The 26,053-nt window shown below is 35.6% G+C and overlaps 2 protein-coding genes across 2 annotated transcripts in view; one reads left to right on the forward strand and one right to left on the reverse strand.

The window, feature by feature from the left end:
- PRKAA2 (protein kinase AMP-activated catalytic subunit alpha 2) overlaps positions 1–3,668 on the forward strand; it is a 75,633-nt gene extending 71,965 nt beyond the window's left edge. Inside the window, exons 8-9 of the mRNA XM_058656334.1 lie at positions 1,955–2,081; positions 2,848–3,668. Coding sequence (XP_058512317.1) covers positions 1,955–2,081; positions 2,848–3,086 — 366 coding nt within the window. The 3' untranslated portion in view covers positions 3,087–3,668. The remainder of the gene's footprint in view (positions 1–1,954; positions 2,082–2,847) is intronic.
- A 9,814-nt stretch (positions 3,669–13,482) lies between these two features.
- The window catches only part of FYB2 (FYN binding protein 2), a 103,039-nt gene continuing 90,468 nt past the window's right edge, over positions 13,483–26,053 (reverse strand). The window contains exons 14-18 of the mRNA XM_058680832.1: positions 25,224–25,252; positions 23,461–23,521; positions 18,408–18,494; positions 15,925–16,018; positions 13,483–13,736 (exon numbers count right to left, since the gene is read on the reverse strand). Coding sequence (XP_058536815.1) covers positions 13,533–13,736; positions 15,925–16,018; positions 18,408–18,494; positions 23,461–23,521; positions 25,224–25,252 — 475 coding nt within the window. The 3' untranslated portion in view covers positions 13,483–13,532. The remainder of the gene's footprint in view (positions 13,737–15,924; positions 16,019–18,407; positions 18,495–23,460; positions 23,522–25,223; positions 25,253–26,053) is intronic.

The following is a 26,053-nucleotide window of genomic DNA, read 5'->3' on the forward strand; positions in this document are numbered from 1 at the left end:
ACCCCTATCAAGTGCTTTTGATGTTGGAAACTTACATATTTTTTTTTTTTTTTTTTTTGGACAGTGAATCTTCTTATTTTATTTGTCCTTGAACTTTTCTTTTTTTTTTTTTTTAAATATTCATTTATTCATTAATTACATTGCATTACATGACACAATTTCATAGGTACTGGGATTCCCCCCCCTTCACCCCAAACCCTTCCCCCATCATGAATTCCTTCACCTTGATGCATAACCACAGCTCAAGTTCCGTTGAGATTCCCTAATTAAAAGTTTACACCATACAGAGTCCAGCATCCCACTTGTCCAGTTCAAGTTCAACCGCCTCTTAGGGAGGCCCTCTCAGGTTTGTAGGCAGAGCCAGCAGAGCGTCACCTCGATCAATTAGAAGCACCAACATATCATCAGCAACAGTCCAGGTATGATGAGGCTGGTGCAGAGTCCACTGATTGACATAGTCCGTCTTAGGGTTTCCCCTTGTCCAGTTTTCCGCTGCAAGCATAAAGCTGAGGTGGTTGATTCATCTACTCCGTTTTCCATCTTTTTTTGATTAATGCTTTGATTCCTCCATTTTGTTCAGGGGAATCCCCCTAAAAAAAACTTTGAGGCATTCCCAGTCCAGGCTCCTACATGTACTACTAGTAAGCACAGTGCCCGCCACCGTCCATCACTCCGATCAGCTGATGGTTACATATTTTGAATTAAGATACAGCATTCTCATCCAAGAAACAGAGAATAGTTAATTTGAACTAATCTGTGAGAACAGCTCACCTGTCCGAGCAGCAGTGCAAGTGAAACCTTCCATAACAGTCTGGTTTTGCTTTTGATGGGCCTGGTTGTGGAGCCTTTTCTTTTTTCCTTCCTTTTTGGGGGGGAGGTGAGTGGAGGGAGATTATGACAAATAAAATATATATTCAGTTAGCAAGAAGTATTTTCCAAGTTAAGAAATTCTTATTTGTCTGATGCTTTTAAATCCTTAGTTATGACACATTTCCTTACTTTTAGACCACATTTTTTAAAATATAAAAATGTGTGTTTAACTTACATTCAGTTCTTGAATATATTCAAAGGAAGGCAGTTTAGGACCACAGACCTTTATTTTTTTGTTTTTTTAAGGGTTGATTTATTTTTAGTAGAAGCTCAGTTTTACAGAGAGAAGGAGATACAGAAAGAAAAATCTTCTATCTGCTGGTTTACTCCCTAAGTGGCCAGGTCTCCCATGCAGGTGCAGGGTCCCAAGGCTTTGGGCCGTCCTCTACTGGCTTCCCAAGCCACAAGCAGGGAGCTGGAAGGGAGGTAGAATAGCAGGGATATAAACTGATGCCCAAATGGGATCCTGGCACAGGCAAGGCAAGAACTTTAGGCACTAGGCTACCCCACCAGGCTCTTAACCTTTAATTTTAAAGGAAGAAGAAAAACATTCAGATTTATCATGTAAATATTTATTTGTCAGGCTTGAATAAATCAAGTATTTTCCTTTCATTATTTGTGCATGACATAAATACATGAGACAATCTTTTCTTAACACCATTTAATAACAGATCTCCCCTTTCTGAAGTAGTTTTGTCTAAAGAGATGTTAACAACTTTAAATTCCTTAATGAAGAGCTAATTTGATAGATATTTTTAAAGCCTGCAATCTTTACCTTTGAGTTATAGTTTTATTATTTTTAAAAGACAAATAATGTCTTCCTCGTAGGATGATTGTGATACTTGACTTTTATGTTAGTACTTTGTATTCCTTTTAGATCATGTTTATATCATTTAATCTTTGGAGTCCATTCTGAATTTTAATTTCCGTACATAACCAGTCCTGTTAGTGGAGATGAAATAATACCTGCAGAGGCCAAGAAGTAATTCATAAATTTTTTCCTGACTCATCTTCTCAACTGTTTGTAACATTTGCAGTAAGAAAGGAGACAAGTTCCAGTTTGCTTATTGTTTTCCCGCTTTAGGTAGTGAACGCATACCATCTTCGTGTAAGAAGGAAAAATCCGGTGACTGGTAATTATGTGAAAATGAGCTTACAGCTTTATCTGGTTGACAACAGAAGCTATCTTTTGGACTTTAAAAGTATCGATGGTAATGTATCTATGTATGTTTTTCATTTTTATTTTCCACGTTACAGTTTTTACATATAGGCGTTTCTCCCTCCCTGTTTCCTCCTCCCACCATTTCCCCCCAAATTATGACAGTAGCATTGTCCCTTAGTAACGGTGGTTACAAGTTCCACTTTCTGCTACTGAAGTGTAACATGGCATTGTAAGTATAGGCAAAGGTAGAAAAGCTGGAATCATGCTGTGAAGGTGTGTTTAAATGTTTCACCGGAAGTCCTGCTTTTATTTGAGAGTGGAGATATGTACTATAATGTGTCTTTACTTCCTGGTTTGCTAGGCTACAGACACAAACTATTAAGCAGGTAAAACTTGGTACTGCTTGAGATATTCAAGTCATCTCAAAGACGTGGTGGGTAGATCTTTACTGTGTTGAAGTAGTTTAGACTCATCCAAAATTTCATTCAAACAGTACTAGTTTACTGATATGGTAGAACACGGTAAGTTGCCAAGGATATGCTTTCTTCAAATGTGGGGAAATTAGTTTGATTTTAGTATGAATACCAAATATCTCATCTAGAAGGATTTAGGGTACATATTTTGAGTGGAAATATTTGGACTGATTAATGATAAATTAGCAGGAAAGAGCTGTTGTCATCTCATTTCCTAAAACACTGCACATGACATTTATGAGTAGGCTGCTTTTGTTGTATGTTTATGCGATCTGAATGTGCAGTCAGAGGGGGTGTGGACAAATAGAACTTTCATATGAGCTGTTGTTTTGTGCTTTTCAGATGAGGTAGTAGAGCAGAGGTCTGGTTCCTCGACACCGCAGCGTTCCGGCTCTGCCGCCGGCTTGCACAGGCCAAGGTCAAGTTTTGATTCCACCACCACAGAGAGTCATTCACTTTCTGGCTCCCTCACTGGCTCTCTGACGGGGAGCACTTTGTCTTCAGTTTCACCTCGCCTGGGCAGTCACACCATGGATTTTTTTGAAATGTGTGCCAGTCTGATTACTACGTTAGCCCGTTGATGATCTGTTTCTATCTGCACTGTGAAAAATCATATGTAGTTTTTAAATTATTATCTTGCTTCTGGATGTCACATATCTGCGATACTGATTGAGAGAAATGAATATTTCCAGGGATACTCATCCGAGTTACAGGAAAAAAAAGTCTGACATCTTATTTACCTATCTCTGTAATTCTAATGTTTTTACTGTGATAAATTCACATTGGCAGTGTCTTTAATTGTTGGACATCAATGAAGATCACTATTTTACAGTTGTGGATTCACTGCAGATATACACACCTCTCTGAGGAACTCTCTCACCACAAGAGTGGTTTGAAATACCTCCCTGCTTCACTGTTTAATGTAGGTTAATCACATTTGATTCCTAAAATTCAGTAGGCTGTAAACAGTGTGTATGTAATCCAAGCTTTCCTGTACAAGGTTTCAAAAATTAAAGAGCCACTAGTTAGATGTGATTTAAATGCTGAATTGTTAAATGTCTGCTACCTTTCCTCCCAAGCCCCTAATTTCAGAAGCCAAGTTCTGACAGTTTTTGCAAATGCTGCCTGCTGCTCACCAGAAGGGCTGTGGTCCTGTAACAGGTAAACCACGGTTTCCAGGTCCCTTACAATGAGCCGTACGCTTCGGGACTTTATCTTGTGATTTCCTTGAACAGTATGTTTTTCCTAAGGGCGTTCAGGGTTTGAGTTGGTATTGGAACAGAACATCTGGAAGTGCAACAATGTCTGTCTTTTCCATAAAATGCGATTTTAAAATATGCCTCCTAAACCTATCCTTCTCAAATTATTTTTTGGCTTCATTTGTCTTTGTACATGATAAAGAATAAAACAGCAGTGGACAATTACATGAAACAAAGCAACATATCAAGGATCCCTTAAAAGGAAAGTCTTACTTTTAATCTTTTGTGTGGAGGAGGTAGAGAGTAAAGGGAGAGGGAGCTGAGTTGAGTGTCTTATATTTCCCATGCAAATTCTTGATTTGAAATTTAAGTTTTATATTAAGGTCACCTCCTTTACCTACCTAAGTAACTGCCATTTTTTTTGTTTGTTTTGTTTTTTAGCCTCGGTGGCCCATTGACTTAACTTTTAAATGTTTTTTCAGTACCTTTGTGGTTGCTAACCATTCAATTTGAAAACACCTTTCCGAACCCAAGGGCTTTTATGTACTTCTAAAGCCTCTAGTCCATGACCTTCACTGTTGAACCTGATATGGCAGAGAAGCCTTAAACATTAAGAAAAACTTCTCTCTTGAATAAATATATGTATTGTTTACATATGTAAATATATATATCCACATACTAGTGCTTTTAAGAAAAAATAACCAAACCTTTTTATTTTGGTGATTTGATTTGTGCAGGTAGTTTTAAAATGAAAACTATATATGGCAGAATAGATAGTAACTCATTTATTATATTTTATTTTAGAAGATATTTAATTTTAAATTATGCATAATTTATCTAAATTATATTTATTCATTTATTGTATTTAATATGTTGTAATTTGTAATTCCTTTCACCTGACTTACCCTAGACTATATGAAGCTCTTGAAAACAAAGAAAGCAAGAAACAACACTGCCTTGACAAATTTCTCTTTGCCAAAAATAGGTTATTTTCTACCAAAAGAACCAAATGTTAGAAAACATTTTTCCTATGCTTTTGGGAGAAAAGAATGTCTATCTTGAAATGTTTTTTAAGTCCAGGTTTGCATTGTATCACATACTATTCTTAGATATTTTAAACAATGTTATTAAAAAACCTTTGAGTTGGACTTGTTAATGTCAAAATAAAAGGGATCCTTGTTCACCAATCTGGGAAATGGGGTGGACTGAAGCTTTAATTCTGAAGTTTAACCTTTGAAAGATCGCCATCTGGTGGTAGCAGCAGGTGGTTGCTTTACCTCGTCTTTTTAGGAGATAGGTAATCCTGCATTGGTCTGATATGCAGCCTGCAGATGGCGTCATTTCGGCTTCTTCAAATGTGTGCAGACCTCTGTTGCGAGAAATGGAGCCATTCAGTCCTGGCCTGATTATGGCTGGCATGACCAGACAGACACAAGGAACCAGAATCTTTATCTCCAGTAGCAAAATTCACAATTTAGAAGGCAGAGAATGGTTGCTAAATAATCCAGTGGCTTTTTAGATTTCTTCGTCTAATAAGCCTGAAAATACAAACTTGTTCATATAAAATTTATTTGGATATTTATTACCAAGTATGTTTTGAAAGTTTAAAATTTACTATTTTCGCCTCTTTTTTTTGCCAGAATTTGCGAACATCTGCAGATTGGTAGTTGTTCAGTTTTAGGAGAACCAAAGGTTGCAGGAATTTTTTCATTTGTAAATGAAAACAAAGTTCTGTGACTCTAGGTGGTCTAATGACAAGTTTGTGGAGCAGGAGCCCATCAGAGTTTCCTGCAGAGAAGACTGTGCTGGAGAGGTTTGCCATTGGGCTCTAGAGAGGGCTTTAGCAATGTCATAAGAATGGACTCCAAGTGGTTCTAGAATAGCATGTCTCAAAGTACATTCTCTGCTGAAGAAAAAGATCTTATGGAGCACGTTTGGAAAGTATTACATGTTACTGTCCTCCCTTGAGGTGACAGTGGATAGGCTAAAGACTGATGAGTCCTTCCATGAAAAGGAAGCCATGCAACTTTAATACTGCCTAGCTCTTTAAAAAAAAAAAAAGATATCCCTTTTGAAAGTCAGATTTACAGAGAGGAGAGACAGAGAGAAAGATCTTCCATCTGCTGGTTCACTCCCCCAGTGGCCACAATGGCCAGAGCTGAGGCAATCCAAAGCCAGGAGCTTCTAGGTTTCCCTCGCGGATGCAGTGTCCCAAAGCTTTGGGCCATCCTTTACTGCTTTCCCAGGCCACTACAGGGAGCTGGAAGGGAAGTGAACAGCAGGGACATGAATCAGCACCCATAAAGGTTCCCGGCGCACGCAAGGCTACTACTGTGCCAGGGCCAGATTGGCTATTTCAAGCAAGTTATCCCATGATTTAAAAAGGGAGAAGAAGAAGAAATTTAGAGAATACTTTAAGGAAAAAAATCATTCTAGCTTAGAATTTGGGTAATTCAGTCATAAATTAAGATAACATTTCTTTTCCTCTTTTCATGCTTGGGGAAAAGCTAATTCAAAATCAATCAATTTTACTTGCAGAAATGTTATTCTTGGGTCAGTGCTGGACTAAATAGAATGTTTCTGTGTCTGCAACTTGTTTTATGGAGCCTTGGCATTCTTAATAAGGTTGTAGCATTTCTTGGGTACAACAGTCATTCTTTTTGTACTTATGGGTGACCGAAAACCTTTAAACAAGATTTCTTCTTAAAAAAGACGAGTGACTCATTCTGATGGCTCTACGCATAGACTTGCCATCATTAATCCTACTTGGAAAATGTGGAGTCTGGCCCGACATGGTAGCTTAGCAGATAAAGTCCTCCCTTTGCACACCACGGAATCCCATATAGGCACCAGTGTCCCGGCAGCCCTGCTTCCCATCCAGCTCCCTGCTTGTGGCCTGGGAAAGCAGTCAAGGACTGCCCAAAGGCTTGGGACCCTGCACTCATGTAGGAGACCCGGAAGAGACTCCAAGATCCTGGCTTCGGATCATCACAGCTCCGGCTATTGCAACTGCTTGCAGAGTGAATCAACAGATAGAAGATCTTCCTCTTTCTCTCCTCTCTGTATATCTGACTTTCCAATAAGCATAAAATAAATCTTGAAAGAAAATGTGGAGTCATTTTCTGAGTGCTTTTGTATGACACTATATTTAGATGTAAGTCCATTATATTTAGATCTTTAAGTGTAAGAACAGACACTGTCTGAAACATGCAGATAGCCAACCATTTAAAATTGAGTTTGTGTTTTGATTAACAAACCTAGTGTTTTCATTCCTTACTACCAGTCAGCTATAAAGAGAATCCAGGAACCAAAATTAATCAGGAATAATATTTCGATGTCACATAATTTGCTATACATAGCACACAATTATCTTTTTTTTTTCTGCAAATAGATTTGCTTTCTGTTATTCCCTAAACAGTTTGTATGCAGGGAATATAAGTTGGTTGTTTGGATTAAATGAAATATAATTTAAAAAATTATAAATAGCTGCTACAGACTTTTGGACTCTTGATTGTAGCATTGACTGTAGTATTTACTAATGTGCAGCATACTGAGTTCATGTAGGCATTGCCTCTTCCATTTCTAAAATGTGAAAGCCCATCACAAACATCAGATCCTTGTCTCTTTACTGGTTGATAATTTAAATCCCATTAAAGACTGTGAAAACTCAATATCGAAATGCTAGACATACTCATAGATTTGTCTTTGTTTTCAAGACTCAGACCTTTTCGGCCTCACCTTTCCACACCTGGTCCTCGTGTTTACTCTGACCTTTAAAGTCGAAATGTAATTTATTCTAATCCTCCCTCAGAGGCTTTGATACAACTCCAAGGGAGGAGGATGCGCAGGCAGCAGGTGAGTGGCATCAGTTTGGCAGGCCTCATTGTTGTAACTCCTAAAATGGGAGGAATATCAAAAGATCCCTAAGGTAACTTTGAGCTTTTAAGTTCTGTCTTTTCTGCGTTTTTATATGATTTGTGTTAGTATTCTCTTTTTTATATACTTAGAGTTTTTATACGAAGATGGTGAGCTATTTCAGTCCGGTGAGGCATTTTAAAGATGTATACTTGAATATTTTTATAGAGATGCCCCCTCAAATACAAAATGCAAAATCATACCATCCTGGTATAAAGCAAAGTATTAACTAATGTAGTGATAGAAGTGTTCCAGGCACTTTATACCTTCAAATCCGCAGTCCTCTGTATGCTCTGCTGACTTACTTCTACAGAAACCTCATGAGGTAGCCAGAAAGATTATTCTTTACCATTTTCTATATGAGACAAAAAAAGGACCAGTACGATTTAAAGCCATGCTAGAAATCCGGCAGTAGTCTCTTTTCCTTGAATACACTTTTCTTCTAGGGAAGAATGGTTTAAATTACCAAGAGTGGAATAGTTGAAAACCAAATGCAAATCTATTGCTCCCAAGTCCAACAGCAACATAAAATGACATTAATTAATTCAATATTTTGTAGTTTAATTATTGAAACCAATTATATGACTAGCTGGGTATGATTGTTAAAAATTGTGACTTACTATTTTACAACTGCTTCTGAGTATTGAGGGTGCTTAAAAATGCTGAAAAAATGATAGGATGTGATTTTATAATTTTGTTATGTGGGGTTTTTTTTGAGCACAAACCTTTTTTCAAAAAGGAAACTACCCTCAGCCTCTATCTGTGACCTGAATCAGGCTTATCTAAATGCCATGTAGATTGGTCACCTTTCTGGATGTAGGCGTATTCGATGACACAACACTGTTTTCATGGTATTTCTAGACACAGTCTACGGTTATGGTGCATTTGATGTCATTGCACGGAAATAGCATGAAAACCAGGATAGACAGTCTAGACTGAATTGAGTTTTAACTAAACTTCTTCAGCCATAAACTGATAAAAATCAGGCCAGGTCCAGAAGTTAACAGACTTAGGCCTGTATTAATAATTTTGCCAGCCAATGTTAACGTTTGCTGCCAGCCTTGCATAGCAATGCCAGTTTGCAATCATGAATGTGTGTGAGACTTTTGGTAACTATGGTTTATACTTAAAGCTTAGATTTTATGGAATTAGCTCATGATTGGACAAGCAGGGTAGGTAAATTTCAATTTAAAGTGCAATTAATGAAACATTAGAGCACTCTACCCAGGAAATGTAGGATATCATAGCATGAAAAAATTTTGAACACACATAGAATTTTGACAAGGTTTGTACTGTATTTTTGTTTGTTTTTAAGATTCAAGGTGTGCTACTTTGTGTTAATCTAAAATTTCAAGGAGGAACAGAAACATTCTCAGCAAGCACAATTGCATGGTTAACTTTTCCTTTGCTATTTCCAGCATGCGTTTTTCTTAGTTAAAATTGCATTTTAGGTACGTTTTATTATCAAGAAAAAAAGGCCATTTTTCTATGTAAACAACATTTTCCTAAAGTGAAAAAGGGAAATAGATCAACCCTTCTATAGAAAGAAACCCTTCTGTAGAAACCTTTTATAGAAACAAAAGCAAAAAGCACAAAAATTTGTGCCTTCTGTTGTAAATTATAGCAACAGCAGTAAAATCATCTCTCATCTCTGAACTCTGTTACCTTTCTAATTTTTAGCTCTGCCTTCCATAAGTGATGTTGTTTGCTTCTTTCAGTTTGTTTCTAAGTTCCTTTGGCCTAACCACGTGCTATCATTGCCTTTTTATTCATTAAATGTACTTTTTATTCCTTTCTGTTGGTTCACTTTAGTCACTTTGATAAACGCTTGGCTATACTCTCATGTTTTAAAAATGATTGTCCCAGATAGCAGTCTTTATATTTCAACACTTTATATTTCAACACAAACTAGGAAGTTTGTGAAGGCAAGAATGCAGAAGTACAGACAAAATCTAATTTGAATCTGATTCTCCATTTGGCTACTGTAGCAGTGCGAGTCATGTCCCTCGTTTAGTTTTCTCGTCTGCAACATGTGGATTGTAACCTACCTCACAGCTCTGTGGGAGAAACTGACAGAAGGCCCTTGTCTAAATGGAGGATTATATAACCCCATATTTAATGTAAACTCATTGTGTTTTTAAAAATAGGAATCTTTTATGACAACGGGAAGAGGATCTCGATGGTGGGTAACTTTTATGTGGTAGTAACAGAGGGTGAGCATGTGTCTGATCACTGTTTTGCAAATCATGGTGTTCTTCAATGACTATTTAAATTTCTTGAAACAATAAATATTTAATAGAAATTGTTTTTTCTTGCAACAAATATTCAAAACTTCTTAAAAGTTGGCTGAAGCTGCCTTACTGTATCAAAACACAGCTTTCTCTCAAGACTTTTCACAAACATCTATGATCGTACGATGTTGAGTGTTTGTTGTGAAATTGTTATGGAACTGTGAACTCTAAGGATAGTATCTTGATGTTTTAGGAAGAATGGTTGTGTTCTTTACAATGTATATTTAAATATTACATGATGGATTTAAAGTGCCAACAAATAAAACTGAAAATTGAGTCATTTAGTTACATTTGTAAGAATAAAATAATACAGGTTTGGATAGTAATGATTCAGATCTTCTCAAGAAATCCTGCATTCATTCCTAGCCAGTCTTATAAACATCAACACTCTATTGGCTGACACATTAACTTATTGGAGCACTTGATTACGTTTCTGTTTAAAAATGTTTAAAAACTTTTGAAATTTGGACCACTTTCTATAATTGGTTTTGGGGGTAAGGGGAACCTTATAGAGTTCCAGTACATTTCTGCTTTAAGAACTTTAGATTCAAATTTCAGTTTTGTTTGTTAAGCATCTCTTGTGTTAAGTGATAAGTGGGAAGGATTTGTCTTCCATTCATCATATGAAGATGTCTTCTTGAATTACATGGCATTTCATAGTTGTAGATTTTCCCTCAATTAAGGTTTGCACTGTATGAAACTCAAAGGCAACAAATACCCACACACACAAAAACCAGTGTGTCAGACAATGTACTTTTTCACAAAATCAAATTAAAAACAATGATTGATTTGAAAGCTATTCTTGTTTGTTTAGTCATTTAACTAGTATTCTGCATGTCAATTAACAGTTACAGAGCAAGATATAGAAAAAGATTGCTTATGACTCATTGGAGATGTGACATTATCTTTGTTTTGTCTTTGTTGAATACAGTTTTAACTTTAACCGTTGTACTAGTTTCCTATTATTGCCCTAACAAATTACTACAGATTTAAAAGCATATTTGTTATCTTACAATTCAAAAATCCAGTAGTTTTAGCTAGTTCTACTTAAATAGCAGCACAAACTTCTCTTAAAGTTTTTATTAATGTTTAATAATTATACATTTTATGGAGTACAATGTGATATTTCAAACATAGAGCATGTACAGTTCCAATCAGGGTGGTTAGAACTTCCTTTTCTTTATCATTATTTTCTGTCAGGAGTCTTTCAATGTACCTTCTGCCTCTTCAGATGTGTTTCTGTAAATTATACACATGCAGTTGTAATGTGGGACACTACAAGTGACTCTTCCCATCTGTGCTTCAGTCCTGGTTACCCAGCCTCTCTCTCTGGATAGTTTCAGTCACCCTTCTGAGCCTCTAGTTATCACTATTCAATATTCAAATAGACTTGTTTATCCCTCACATATGCCAGAGAGAGAGGCATTTGTCTTTGTTTCTCACTTATTTCATTGAACAAATGTCTTCTGTTTCTATCCATTTTGCTGTGGGTAACATCATTTCATTATTTTTAAAAAGTTTTGTTCATTGCTACTTGAAAGTCAGAGCTACCTGAGGAAGAGAAAGACCTTCCATATCCTGGTTCGCCCCCCACAAATGACTGTAATGGCCAGAACTAAGCCAGTCCAAAACTGGGAGCCAGGAGCTTCTTATGCATCTCCCACCTGGGCACATCTGCTGCTTCCCCAGGCTATAAGCAAGGAGCTGGATCCGAAGTGGAACAGCCAGGACATGCACCAGTGACCCTACCATGTAAGATGCCAGTGCTGCAGGTTCAAGATTAGCTTGCTACACTGCTGTGCCAGCCCGTATTATTTTTTTATGGCTGAGTATTCCATTTTGTATATATAGGACTTTTTATTTACTCATTTGTTGATGACACCTGGGCTTATTCCCAATCTTGGCTATCATAAATAGTGTTGTGGTAAACGTGAGAGTGTAGGTAGTTCTTTGCTATAATGAATTTATTATGGATATATACTCAGTGGTGATATCTGAGTGGTGAGTACTTTGACACTTCCATTAGAAAATAATGTCACAATCTAAAGAATGAGACTCCACACTTGAAGGGCCAACTTACCCTGCTTAAAGAACTGGTCAACATTCTCAATTTTTTAAGAATTTAAAAATATTGAATGCACATGTAGAATGTATGCAGTCTAGATCATTTGAAACGTTATTTACAGCTCAGATTTTTAATTATATTCTTATATACATGAAAATATAACTTGAATTATATTTGAATAAATATTCAGGCATAGATGAAATAATGACAATTTTGTTTTTCTTTTTTTGGCAAAGGATGTTTTGAAGTGATACAGTGCATGCATGTGTTATTTTGATGATTAAATACACTTAGGCACTTCTTACAGTATAGTGTGAAAACAGGAAAAAATGGTTCTTAACCAGCTGTTCCCAAACGAAGCTGACATTGCAAGTAGCATCCATCTGATTTTATTTTGTGATTAAATCAAGATGGTGCTTGTCCCTTGATTTATAAAAAGGCTGCCATAGATATTTTAAGGTTATATCTTTAGTTTGAGCACTTGAAATTCTAGCTATAATATTGATTGTTCAGAATTCAAATATGCCATACTTAAATGCATATCTAAAAATTCCAAACACTTTTGTACTAATATTAGAAACAAGCTAATCATTGCACAATTGATGTGCCATAAGGTGTGGTTTCTAACTTTGGATGTGGCTCCTTCGGCAAGAGTTTCATTGCTAACACACACCCAGTTTCACTTTCTGAACTGGCTTGAAACAGATACTGAAAAAGACACTAAAACCTGTATCAAAATATGAAGAGTTTGTCCTGCTTTCTTCTAAGTTCTGAAGCAGAGTTTCCACAGATGTATCTCATTTTCATGCCTAAGCTAAAACCCATGTGTGGCAGGACAGATTTGAGGGCAAATACAGCCCCTACCATTTGATCTTGATCTTCCTAAGGTGACCAATCTGGAGTCCTGAGAAGAAGGATAAATATAAGAAAAAAATTTTGAAATTTAGTCCAATGAACACTGAGTATAATTCTGAAGAATTTCTTAACAAATTTAGTAATTTTATGTTCTTTATATTTTAAAAAATATTAATATTCATTTATTTTCATAGTAAAGTCAGATTTACAGAGAGGAGATACAGAAAGAAAGATCCTCCATCTGCTGGCTCACTGCCCATGTGGCCACAAGGGCCGGAGCTGATCCGATCTGAAGCCAGGAGCCAGGAGCTTTTTCCAGGTCTCAAGATCTTGTGCCATCCTCTGCTGGGAAGTGGAGCAGCCAGGATATAAACTGGCGCCAGTATGGGATCCCAGCACATACAAGGTGAGGACTTTAGCCACTAGGCTAAATACACTCTGTACAGAAGCTAAGGTACAGAGGTGATCCAATGATAGACGCTTCTATATAATTCTTATAGACTAGGCCGTGCATGACTACTTCTGTATAAATTAAGTAGCCTTCCCTTGAGACTAATAAATGTAATAATAAATATTTAGAACCCATAATTTAAAGATAAAACTACTCACTTGAAATCTAGGTGTTCAGTGAGCACATATCCATCTGTACAAATAAAAACAGTTACTGATTTTAGAATTACAGAGACAGAGCTTTAAGTTTTTTTAAAATAATGATTTAAAATTTATGACCATTGAGTTAATAAACTTACATCTGCCTTTAGAATTGCGACATATCACTAGATTCTGTTCAGTGATATCTATGACCTCCAGTTCTTCCCCGTGAGTTACTGGCAAATCAAATACTCCATTTCTTGAGTTACTGGAACACACTCTTGCTTTGTTGATGACAATAATCTCTTTGTCATACTGAAATTAGAAATTACTAATCGGATCATGCTTACGGAGTTGCTATCTTCAGTGTAATAAAACTAACAGGATGTAATGTAGTAACTTCAAACTAAACTCAAATGGTAGATGTTAAAAAGTTAGAAAATCTTCAATAAGTAGAAAATGGGGAAGCCATTTAAGAAAATAATGTTAAAATTCCACAAGCTCACATTTGTTTAGTATGATTAGATTTTCATAGCATCTTCACATCTATCATCGAATTGTATAGGAATGGATCCTGTGGGATGAGAAGTCTCCAGTATGAGTATAAATTTCAGTATGGTGGATTGTGTATTAACTACTACAATACTACTTGCATTTCTAAACCCAGGAAAGGAGGAAAAAAAATGAAACTCTTTTTTTCTTTGTAGTGCCTTAAATATTCTTCCATACCTATAATTTCTAGATGCACACCTTTCCACTCGTCATCTCTATAGAGTAAATATATATATTCACGTGTATATAAAATTATATGTGTTTTAAAGTAGCAGAAATTGAATATGTAGGGAAAATTTTTACCTTTTTGTATTCAAAGGTAGGCATTTGTGGGGGAAAGAAATGAGAAATTTTATTTCTGACCTCATCAGAGCTTCTGTGTGTGATAAACTAGCCAGCCTGTGCATACACAGGTAGCATCATGTTTAATGTATCGAATGACATCTGTTTGACAAGAACAAAACCAATTCCAATATATGCACCTTGAATTACAGGTATTTATCTCACCAGATTAAGATGACAAAAAAAAATCTATCCCCAGACTAGTGTGTTTATGATTGCTGTCCCTATTTACAAATTTTATAAGAAGAGTACCTCTTTTTGCTCTCAGAATTTGAATGATAAATGTGGGTGATCGCACTATTCCAAAATGAGATCTCATCGATAAGAGATTTTCTTTTACCCAAAAAGGGAATAGTTTACTAAGTGGTTGTCTTCCCCTTCCTAGGCCAGTTTATTGTGAAACCAACATAATGTCTTAAAATACAAATATGATTGAGTCACAATTCCATTTAAAGAGTTTTCACTGCTTTCAAGGTAAGATCTGTACTTCTTAGCTTTGTGTTCATGATTTCTTGTATACTATTGTTCCCTTTCTTGAAGTCTCATCCAGCTATATAGTACCCTTGAATACATCACAAGTCTTTCATATTTCCATGGCACAGAAATTAAACATCTCACAGAAATATTTTTATCATGGCTATGTATAATTTACTGTTTTACCTATTTTTAAAAGTTTCTAAAAGATTTATATTATTTTTATTTGACAGGCAGATTTTACAGACAGAGAAGGGGGATAGAAACAGAGGCATTGCATCCAATAGTTCACTCTCTAAATGGTTCCAATGGCTGAACGTGGGTCCACCTGAAGCCAGGAACCTGGAGCTTCTTTCAGTTCTCTCGTGTAGGTACAAGGGTCCAAAGACTTGAGCCATCATCCACTGTTTTCCCATGGCATCAGCAGCGAGCTGGATTGGAAGTATAGTTGGGACACAAACTGGCACCCTTATGGGAAACCAGAGGCTGAGTCTATTATGCCATGGTGCTTACCCCATCAAATTTTTATATAATTTAAAAGGAGTAAGTTCTTGGTTTGTCAATTATAAATTCAGAAAGGATCATTTGAACTTTAAAATAATGGAAAAAATGATCTGTGGAACCTGAACTATAGAATAACATGTCATAAAGAGTTTCCTGTGCTGCTTGATTCATTCTTTGCTTTATTGAGCCCATCATTCATTCACTGAAAACTATGAGTCTGTTTTAGTGTCAGGACCTAAGGGGTAAAATAGAATGAGATACGGTTTTACTCTGCTGGAGAACATAATAGTTTAGCTTAGGATACAAACATGTGCTGTAATACAGATGATCAGTGTTACCCAAAGTACAGGGATCACAGATACATAAAATGTGCTAAGGGAGTCACTTCAACTGGAGCAGGTGGGAAAGACTAGTGCTATATAAACGAAATCTTAAAAACATTTTCTTAGGTAGAGGAAATAGCATACACATTGGCATGTTAGTATAGAAATGCATCAGGAAAAGCCAAAATACATTCTCAGCTTTTCATTGAAACATCATAAAAGATCTAAGCAATATAATACAGACTTTTTAAACATGGAGGTTCCCAGCTGTTAACATTGTAAATTTTTACATTAAGAACAGAACATACCTCAAATTTTTCTCGAAAAAGTTTCTCTTCTCTTTCTATTCTGTTCTTTTCTAAATTTTGCTTCTTGATTCTGAAGAAATTTCTTGGAAAAAAACTAAAAAAAAATATGCAGGTAGGGATAAGTATACTCTAGCAAAATTTTAAGTTTCCAAGTCCGCAAAATCATTTCATTTCAAAATGTATGTAATTTTATATAAGATCATGCATTTATGATTATATCTATATGCATACACATGTAAGTATATATATATATACCATACACATACATAGATCTCCACTACAGTATATTGCATAATCAACTGAACAAATCAAGAAATATCCATTACTTTTCCCCATAATTTTAAAGTACTATTGATAGCAACATAACTTAGGAATGAATGGTAGAGATTACGCATGGGATTCAGGAAATGCAGTAGTGTAGGATGCATAACTTCTAATATTTTAGAGCCTAGCAGGGGAAGTGGCTAGTAACAATTAGAGATATAATAATTACATTTACATTTCAAATTGTTAGGATTTTGAATGTTTCTAACACAAAGAAATAATGTAAATGCTGTCAGGAACCCTGATCTGATCATTACAGCTTGTACACATGTATTGAAATATCACGCTGAGCCCCATGAAAATGTGCACTTATTATGTGTCAATTACTATAAATGTGTATTAATCAGATGGGTTAAACAATCTAAGATAAATAGGCAGCTTCTGTAAATCAGCAAAATTAACATTTTTTGTGAAACCAGAGGGGGACCCAAAGACTTGGGCTACCTTCCACTGCTTCCCCAGACACATGAACAGTGGAATAGACAGGACTTGAACTGGTGCCCGTGCACCAGCTCCAAGTCCTGTCAGTTTTATTCTGAAGGGTCTCCTGCATGTTTCTTTCTTTCCATGATTATAGCTGCTGTTATACTTCTAGACTACTGCAACTTCTTGCCTGAAACACCACCTTCCTCTTGGCTCTCCTTGCTTGAATCTATTCCATGCCTGTCTCCAGGGTCATCTTCCTAAAGCTTAAAATTGCTACTGTCTTGCTTAAAACATTGCCATCTTCCTTCTGCCTTCAGGAAAAGCCTAAATTCCTAGCAGTGCACAAGTGATATTTTATAATCGTGCCCTGATCTCCCCTTCTAGCCTGTATACATATGTTTCCCAAGACATGTGACTTTATTACACATAAATCTGCTTCGGTCATTATACAGAATGGGCTATCCTTCCCCAATCTCTCTGAAACAACCATCATCTCTGATTAATGGACAAAATTCTGTCTTTCCCTCTCTCTCTAAATATACTTTTCAAATGAAAACAAATCTTTTTTTAAAAAAGTAATACTACTCTATGAATTTGTTGTAAGAAATTTTAAAAAGCAATAAAGGATTGTCTCCCCTCTCTACCATCGTTCATTCCTGCAATGTCAGGATACACTTAAACAGCAGAAAGATGAACCTATGACTGTTTGTGGGGGGAATCAGTGGGAGGGACCTTTGCAGATTTCAAGAGCAGTATTCACAAAGTGTTCACAGACCAGTGACTGCTTAGAAGAGGGTTTTTCCTATTCATGAACTAAACAAAGCACCTCAGATTCTGAGCCATAGCTTAGCAGTTATGCAGACCAAAGCAGAGAGTATTATGTGACACCTGAGTGGGTAAACACATCATCTGCCCAAATAGCCAACTGAGAACTTCAACAACAGGAAGGGTGAGAATCCACACAACATGTTTTGTAAACTTTGAAACTAGTTATAGTCAAGTTTATATTGCACAACAGGAGAATTATTCTCACTATTATGACAACAAGTTTCTCTTAAAGTTTCATTAAACTTAAAATTGGTGCCTTAGGCTCCAATTTACGATACAAAAAAAAAATCAAAATAAGACTGTTTTCCATTGAATGATAAAGGCTAGCTTGAAGTCTTTTCTCATTGCCCACTTACCAAGAGCAAGGAGAATGATGAAGAAAGTAACCGTTGTAGTGTTCAACATTTTATTCTCTCTTTTAAATAATGGCCTACTTATTTGAAAAACAAAGTGACATGGAGAGACAAGGAGAAGGAGGGAAGCAAAATGGAGAGAAGGAGATTTGATCTGTCTGGTGGGTCACTCCCCAAATGATCACAACATCCAGCAATAGATTAGGCCACATCCAGGAGCCAGGAATTCCATCCTGGTTTCTGATATGAGAGGTAGGAACTTAAGCTCTTAGCCATCATCTCCTGGTGTTCCAAGTGCATTAGCAAGGAGCTGAATCAGAAGCAGAGAAGGGACTCAAACTGGCAGTTCACCATGGGCGGCAGGTGTACCAAGAAGCATCTTAACCCAGGACACTGCAAATCTAGCGCTATTGTCTCATTTGATCGTCACACCTGCACTAAGACAAAGATTATCATTTTGTAGATGAAGAACCAAACAATGAGATTTGATGATCTGACAAAGGTATAAATTGTACCAGATAAACTGTATTGTAAATACACCCGTGTTCCTACCTTTCTGACTCTCCAGCACTGTTTTTCCCTTTTTTCCCCTTTGATATAAAAAATTGGGGCTTCCACGTTTTATGTTTATCTTCATCTCTGTGGGAAAAAATATTTTGATCAGGTTAATTAAGTACCAACTTTTAAACAATTAGAGCATATTCATTTGTTTCTGGGTAGTTACGTTTTTATCAAAAGCGTATTTAAGGTCTTCTAGAATATATTTTGATAATCCTTGGCAAGGCTATATGGTAAATATTTTAATATTTGCCAGCTAATCATCTCTTTGGTGAATATTCAACTCAACCATTGCAACTTGATTTACAAGGGCAGGCAGCAGGCAACATTAGAAATGCATGCCACAGGTTGCTGACCCTGATCTATTGGAATTCAAATTTGAAATCAGAAGCTTGAGATCAACCTATTACAAGCAAACTTCATCTCTTTCTGAATCTTCCTGTTTTTCCCTCTAATGCTCCAATAATAACACTAAACTTCACCTTGAAACAAACTAAGCCAACCAAACTGGCATTACTGATTCTGGCACCAAAGGATGCAGGGAAGGAAAAGGCTATTGCAGAAAGAACCCATACTTTCAGAGTTCCTGTATGTCAGGTCTTCTGCTAGTCATTTTACATAAGTTAATTGATCCGGTTTTCATAAGTACAACAACACTTCTTTAGTCATTTGTAAAATTTTTACAAAGAAGGAACTGGATGATCAGAAGCCAGATAAGTTATCATGGTTACAGAAATAGTAACATTGAGTACATGTGTGTCTGAATCCAAATCTATGATCTCTCACCTTCCCTGCTGCTTGAAAACATCTTTAATGGCAAGGCAAAGACATTGAGTTGTCCACCATTAATATGAGGGGAAAAAAGGCCTTCCTCTGGAATCAGCTGGATGTCTGTGCTGTATGTTTGTCTCTATACCTTACCAGTTCTTCACAGGACAAACATGGATATATGTCTGAAGAGCTATCATGTGGTCACAAACAGACCATGAAATGTTAAGGAATCAGCATTGAATTACTACTAAAGATTAAATTAGTGAGGAGTTTTAAAGAAGTCTTATAGGAATTGTCTAAAGATCTCTAATTCATCTCTTCTCAACTTCTGTTGCCTTGGAAGCCTAGCATGAGGAGCTTGGCAATTACTTCCTTTCTAGCTATTCCACAGCCACAAGTTTACGCTTTCCACTTCAAGTTCCTAGAAGGTGGATCCAGATTTATATTGCACATGTATCAGTCACAAGTGTAACCCAGGGCTAGGTGTATAGTGAGTTCAGGAGTGACATATACATGAACTAATTTGAAAGGAGCTATGGTTGTTAAGGGAAGAAATTGGGCAAATTCTTGCTTGAAAGTTTGTCTTCACCAATTATAAATCAGTACATCCTGAGTATTTAAATAACTTTAAAGAGACAGAGAGGAAACAAAAACAGAAAAGATACAAAATGGCATAATTTAACCTTTATAAAAAGTTTCCAGGTTCCCTTCTAAGCATTTTTCCAAGGACTTTAAAAAATGAGTTATGATCATACTATACACATAATTTTGTATTCTGCTATTTTTTTCATTTATTATCATGTAAACATTTTTCTGTTACTGATAACTGCTGACTATATATTTAATATATGAGGGTACTTAAGAAAGTTTATGGAAAATGTGATTATTTTCCTACAAATCCTCTGAAATGCATGCATAACATTTTCTGGTATGCATTTTCTATGAAATGTTTGAACACTCGTCATATGTACAGACTTCAAAATCATTTTATAGCAAAATAAACCAATATATTTAATTCCATTTTTTTCTGTGAACATTTTAAAGTATCTGTGTATATTTAACTGGTGATATTGAGTAACACATTTAAATAATCACTGTATATTTGGATATTTAGATTATTTTGAATATCTTTTTCTAAAAAAATTCTAATGAGATAGATATTTTTGTTTATACATTTCCAGTATCTTTTAATGTTTTCATTAGAGCTAATTACTTGAAGCAGAATTACTAAGAAAAGCATTTTTATATATATTATCAACTTTATGAAAGTTCATATGAATTTATACCTATGTAAGCCATGTGAACATCATGGCCAATTCTTGGCTTCTCTGTCTGTTCTAGCCTTTCTAGGGATCTAAACAGAGTTCTAGCATGATGGGTATGTGTCACTGCCGTGTGGTTCAAAGATGACATATGATAGATTCCATGGGTACATTCTGCTAGAGACTGAAGCTATTACTGTATCCTTCTTGGAATTCTTATTTTTCCTTTTCTTTCTGGATAAGATAAAATGAAAAACATAGGACGGACTCATCTTGAGATAATTTAATCCAGAGTTTTTTAGACAATTGCTCAACCTGATATTCAATAAAATATAATAAGCAAACTAGCCACACCACATTGTCTCAAATATTGTCTTTTCCCTCTGATTCTGGCTTCTGCTACTTTCTGTCAATATTCCAAATGCCTTTCATAATTTATTGCTCTGAAGACAAAGTCTAGAAATTTTTCACTATCCCATGAAAAAGAAACGTGTTAGACTTTTATGGGGCTATGTGATTTGGAAGGTACAATATTTTCACAAAATACTCATAAAATATTCCTTACAAGTCTGCCATGCCTTAAATAACGTATTAGCAGCAAGGTAATAGAGATGATGAGGGTATGATTCCTATCAGAGAATATCTCACAATTTAACAAAAACCCCTGAAGTTCTTCATTTGTTGCATTACACTAGAATACATTTTCATCATTTCTCACCTGATTGATTGTAACACTGTTTTAACAGATGACTAGTACCTGTATGAAGATTCATACTGTGCTATGTCTTAACACATTTCTACAGTGAGAGTAAGAGCTGTCTGTAGTACTGGGACAGCTCTTCCATATCAACTGAAATCAGAACACTGAGCAGTAGGCAATTATGAGCAGTATACAAGTGTGCCTTGAGGGAAAATGCTATGATCAGCACCCAGTCATCTGCAAGATTGAACCAAGGTTAAGTACAAGGCAGGAGTTTAGGCAGACTGTCACACTGGATTTCTTAAAAACATCATAGACATAAATAAGTAAATTTTAAAAACAATTTAAAAATTATGCATAAAAGTATATATACTTATATGTAAATATATTAAAATTATATATATATGCACATCTATATATAGGTGTAAAAATACAATTTTCACCTTATAGGCTGCCTAAACAAGACCTGATGAATGAGAATGAATAGAAAAGTTGAAGGCTTAAAAATTTATACAGGAGACATATTAACTAAAGGAAAGGTGCAGAAGGTACATCAATATCAGGAAAGTTTGACTTTAATACAGATAATATCACTAGGAGATACAGTGTGTAGTAAACAGAATGAACTGTAAGTCCAGTCCCTTGGATTCGAATACAAATTCTACCATTTCCTAGCAGTGTGAATTTCAATAAGTAACTTAACTTCTATGTCTTAATCTGTTGCCTATAAAATTGTATAATTCTGATAGTATCTATCTTGCAAAATTGGTGTGAAGATTTAATGAATACAAATTGAAAGAGTAAGATACTGACCAACCCACAGTAAAAGCTATTATTATTGCTCTATTTTATTGATAGTAATAGGGTTAGAGATAGCTACAGCATTCCTACATCTAGAGAAGTTAGTTTTAATTTTCTTTGCAATTAATAAAAGAACATCAGCATAAAAAGCAAAAGAAAAATAGAACCTCTGATCTGCCATTTTTACGTGAGACTTCCACTCATTTTAGTTATTGATGGAGAAAGTATCTAAAATTTATAAATATAGATAATGTTTGAACAAGAGAATTAACAATATTCTATTTAAAAGACATATACTGATCCTTGTATTACACAAATAAATACATCCATCACTTCTCAGATGTGTAGAGGTACTGTTATCAGCTACTCTCTTAGACCATAAGAGAGAAGTTAAGGCAGAAGTTACTATTGGTTAGAGCAGAGATCCTGAAAATAGACCTTCATATGTATGGAAACATGATAATACAACGATCGTACTACAGATCAATGGGAACAGTAAGGGACTACTCATAAATCACACAAGGACATTTATCCATGTGGGAGAAAATGTAGCTGTATCTCTACTTCTCTATAAATATTAGTCACCAGATAGATCTAAGGATTAAACATAAAAGGCAAAGATTTAAAGTTTTTAGATTGAAATATCAATGAGGTGGTCACAGAAGGTGGTTAAGAACTCGCATTTACTTTTACCATATTGGTTACTCATTACTATGTCAATTAATTCCATAATGATGTAAATTTTTGCTGATAGTATGTTGGAGCTTTTAATTGATCAGGATGATACTCTGCTGGCTCTGTCTTCAGACCAGAGAGGGTATACCTAAGAAGCCGTTGAACTTGACTGGACAATAAGATGCTGGACCCTATGTTTGGTATATGCTTGCAATGGGGGAATCTCAACTGAACTTGAACTGTGGTTATGCAACAAGGTGGAGGAATCCACCATGGTGGGAGGGTTTGGGGAGGGTTGGGGAGAATCCAAGTACCTATGAAAGTGTGTCACATAATACAATGTAATTAATGAATTAAGAATAATAAATAAAAAAATTAAGAAAAATGGAAGTGACTCTAGTAGATTCGGATGTGCCTAATTATAGCAATGCTAGAAAATTAATATAATATCTTTCTAATTTCACACAATATATTTATACACCTATTTGAAAATAAAATATTTAAGCTGTAAAAACAAAAAAACATAAGTCACACAACCAGAGCCCCCAAAATGCCAGTGTCTTTTGGGATGCCTACCGTGGTTAAGTCATCTGTGCTATTCCTTCTCGCTTTTGAGTGAAGGAGACAGCTCAAATTCATTTTTCATTCCTTCTCCAAGCATGCAGAGACACAGCTTTCTATTTTGTTTGTGTTTTAGAAAGTTTATAAAGGGAAAAATTTCCTGTATTACATACATACAATTTTAAGAGCAAAGAATGGCTTTCTGACTATGTTTTACAAAGCATCAGGAAAAGATTGGGTTACCAGCAGAGGGAATTAGCAGGGTAAATTGACTTACTTTGTCTCTTTTTCACTCACGTCCACGTCATCATAGATAATAACTTCCTGAGATCTAAACTCTAGAGTCAAAATAGGATCAAAACAGTTTATTACCAGGTACGTTTTATAGTGTTTTTAGTTTTCAAATTATACATAATTATCTAATTTTCCAGATGCATCCTCAAGCTTATTAAAATTTGGTTACAGAATACAGATACAGTGGATAGCTCAAAGAGGAAAAATTCAACACTTGGGGAAGAAATTTAACAAAGAAACTTAAAAAAAAATAGGTGTACTTGTATCTCAGAAATGTATTTGTATTTGTATCAATTTGACTTTCAATTTGATTTCATGAAGAGTATCAGAAAAATACGATGCTAGAACTGTTTTTAGATTAGGCTCCCACCATTCTAGATCTGGTAAAAGATGTTATACTGCTAGAATAGAAATAAGTCATTTCATAAATCCCAGGGGAAAAAATCCATCTGATAAAACATTGATGCTGAATTTTTTTCTATAATCTTTTATTGTAAACTGTTGGTAACTGCTCTTTAGTAATACTGCATAATATTTAATCTTGCTTATTATGGTAATATTAATTAGATATTTTCATGTAAGGATATATTTATTCTTTAACAGTCTACAGAAAATTCCTTTTCATTTAAACAAGTTTGAGAGCTTCTGAAATAATTATTCCTAATTATTATTCAAATAGCTGTAATTATCCATTATTTTATTTAATATGTTAAATATAGGAGAAACTACATGTTCAGTTTCCATTTACCTGAAATGCTTGACATAGTTGTTGATACATAATGAGGTATCTTAGGGACAGAACCCAAGTCTGGATCAGAATTTATTTAGATTTCACATGTACCTTAAACACTGTCTGAAGGTAATATTTTACAATTATTTTTAGTGTACCTATGTTTAAACTCCAATCATGATGTAAGATTAGGAGTGCAGCAATATATTTTTTTTTTTGGTTATTTGTCAAGCTGAAAAATATGTTACTATTCTAGGTGATTTCTTTTTAAACACAGACCAAAGATATGTTGGGAGATCTGTCATTTTACCATACGTATGTATGTATGTGTGTATATATATACAATCTTTAATGAGTTCAGCAATTCATGTTTTGAATCTACATTTGAATTGTCAAGCAGAATGAAACCAAAGTCATCATGTCACTAGAATCCAAGCAAAAACCAACAAACCACATGTCCCTCCTTTCTGAAAAATTCAACTTTCTAAGCATGTGTTAAAAGCATACTATGGTCAGGTTCGTGCCAACTTCTGCACTACCATCTTATTGACAAAGCAAACAATATTATGATGACCTATCGTTGACTTAAGTAGTATAGTCTGTGCAATATGATCATGTTCAACTTATGATTTAATTAGGGTGATAGGGGAATCAAAGTTTTATATACATACGAGGGATTGTACAAAAATGTACAAGTTGCATGGTCAGATTTAAGCACAAATTCGAATCAGTTGTGAATGAATGTAAGTACTGGAGCAACCTTAAAAGGGGTGACATCTTTTTCTCCAAAATTTTTAGAGGCAAACATCTACCTCATGGCCTGCTATATTGTAGGTGCTTCAGAAATGTCTCACATCTTTCCTAAGTCAGAAGTACTGTTGTGTACAATATCATCTTTGCTTTCGATGCTCCACTTGTCACTAAATGTAGACGTGAAGCAAGCATTATCACTCCCTTTCCCTGCTCTTGAATGTACCATTGTTGATTACTTTTGGTCAACAATAAGTATCACTTACCTAAATTAGGCAGCGAAATGGAAAATGCACTGCTGATTGATAAAACACACACAAAAAAGGTCAGCCATGTTGAGAAAAGGGAGCTGATACATCTCAAATAACATATTGATGAAGTGGTGTTCTAATGCAGGTGCTTCTAGGCAAAGAGGTAGTGCAAACTTCTGCAGCTTCATCCTGATTAGAAAGCCCAAGCCTTCTAAATTCATCCTCACTAACTTCCTGTACCCCACTTCCTAACTGTACAACCTCACAGTGCCGGTGCAGTGTGGTCCTCACGCATAGAATCCTGCCTGCTAAGCTTCCAAGACGTCATCTGAATGGATGTGACTGGCAAGAGAGAACAACCTAATGATATCTTAATGACAACTCTCCACAGACACTGCTCTCTGCCTTGATTACGTAAGCCAAAGTTTGGCTTAAAGGGAGAATTCTGTCAGACAGAAATGCAAGGCAGCAGGCTGCCAAGAGTGATAAGACATTTGATTTAGCAAGATTGTTTGGTCCCTTTCAAATTTCACAGTTAAAGAGATCACACAGAAGGATCAGATGTATCAGGAGAACACCCATGCATTTTAAGCATTTAAATTGATTGAAGAATTTATTCTCAATTCTGCCCTACATGTATTCTGAAGTCCTCACCATGGACCAGGCCCATGTGCCAATTTATGAAATGTCCTACATTTTTTGTCCGGCAGTAGTTTGAAGTTCAGTGAGGGAGATCAACACTAAAGCATGCCAGTGAAAGGAGCATAATAAAGGAATGCACACAGGAACAGCACTGGGGGGGACAATCTGAACACTTAGGTAGCCATAGTTTCTTCTTCAAACGA

Source organism: Ochotona princeps, chromosome 2 (assembly GCF_030435755.1).
Source record: "Ochotona princeps isolate mOchPri1 chromosome 2, mOchPri1.hap1, whole genome shotgun sequence".
In the NCBI taxonomy this organism is placed as follows: Eukaryota; Metazoa; Chordata; class Mammalia; order Lagomorpha; family Ochotonidae; genus Ochotona; species Ochotona princeps.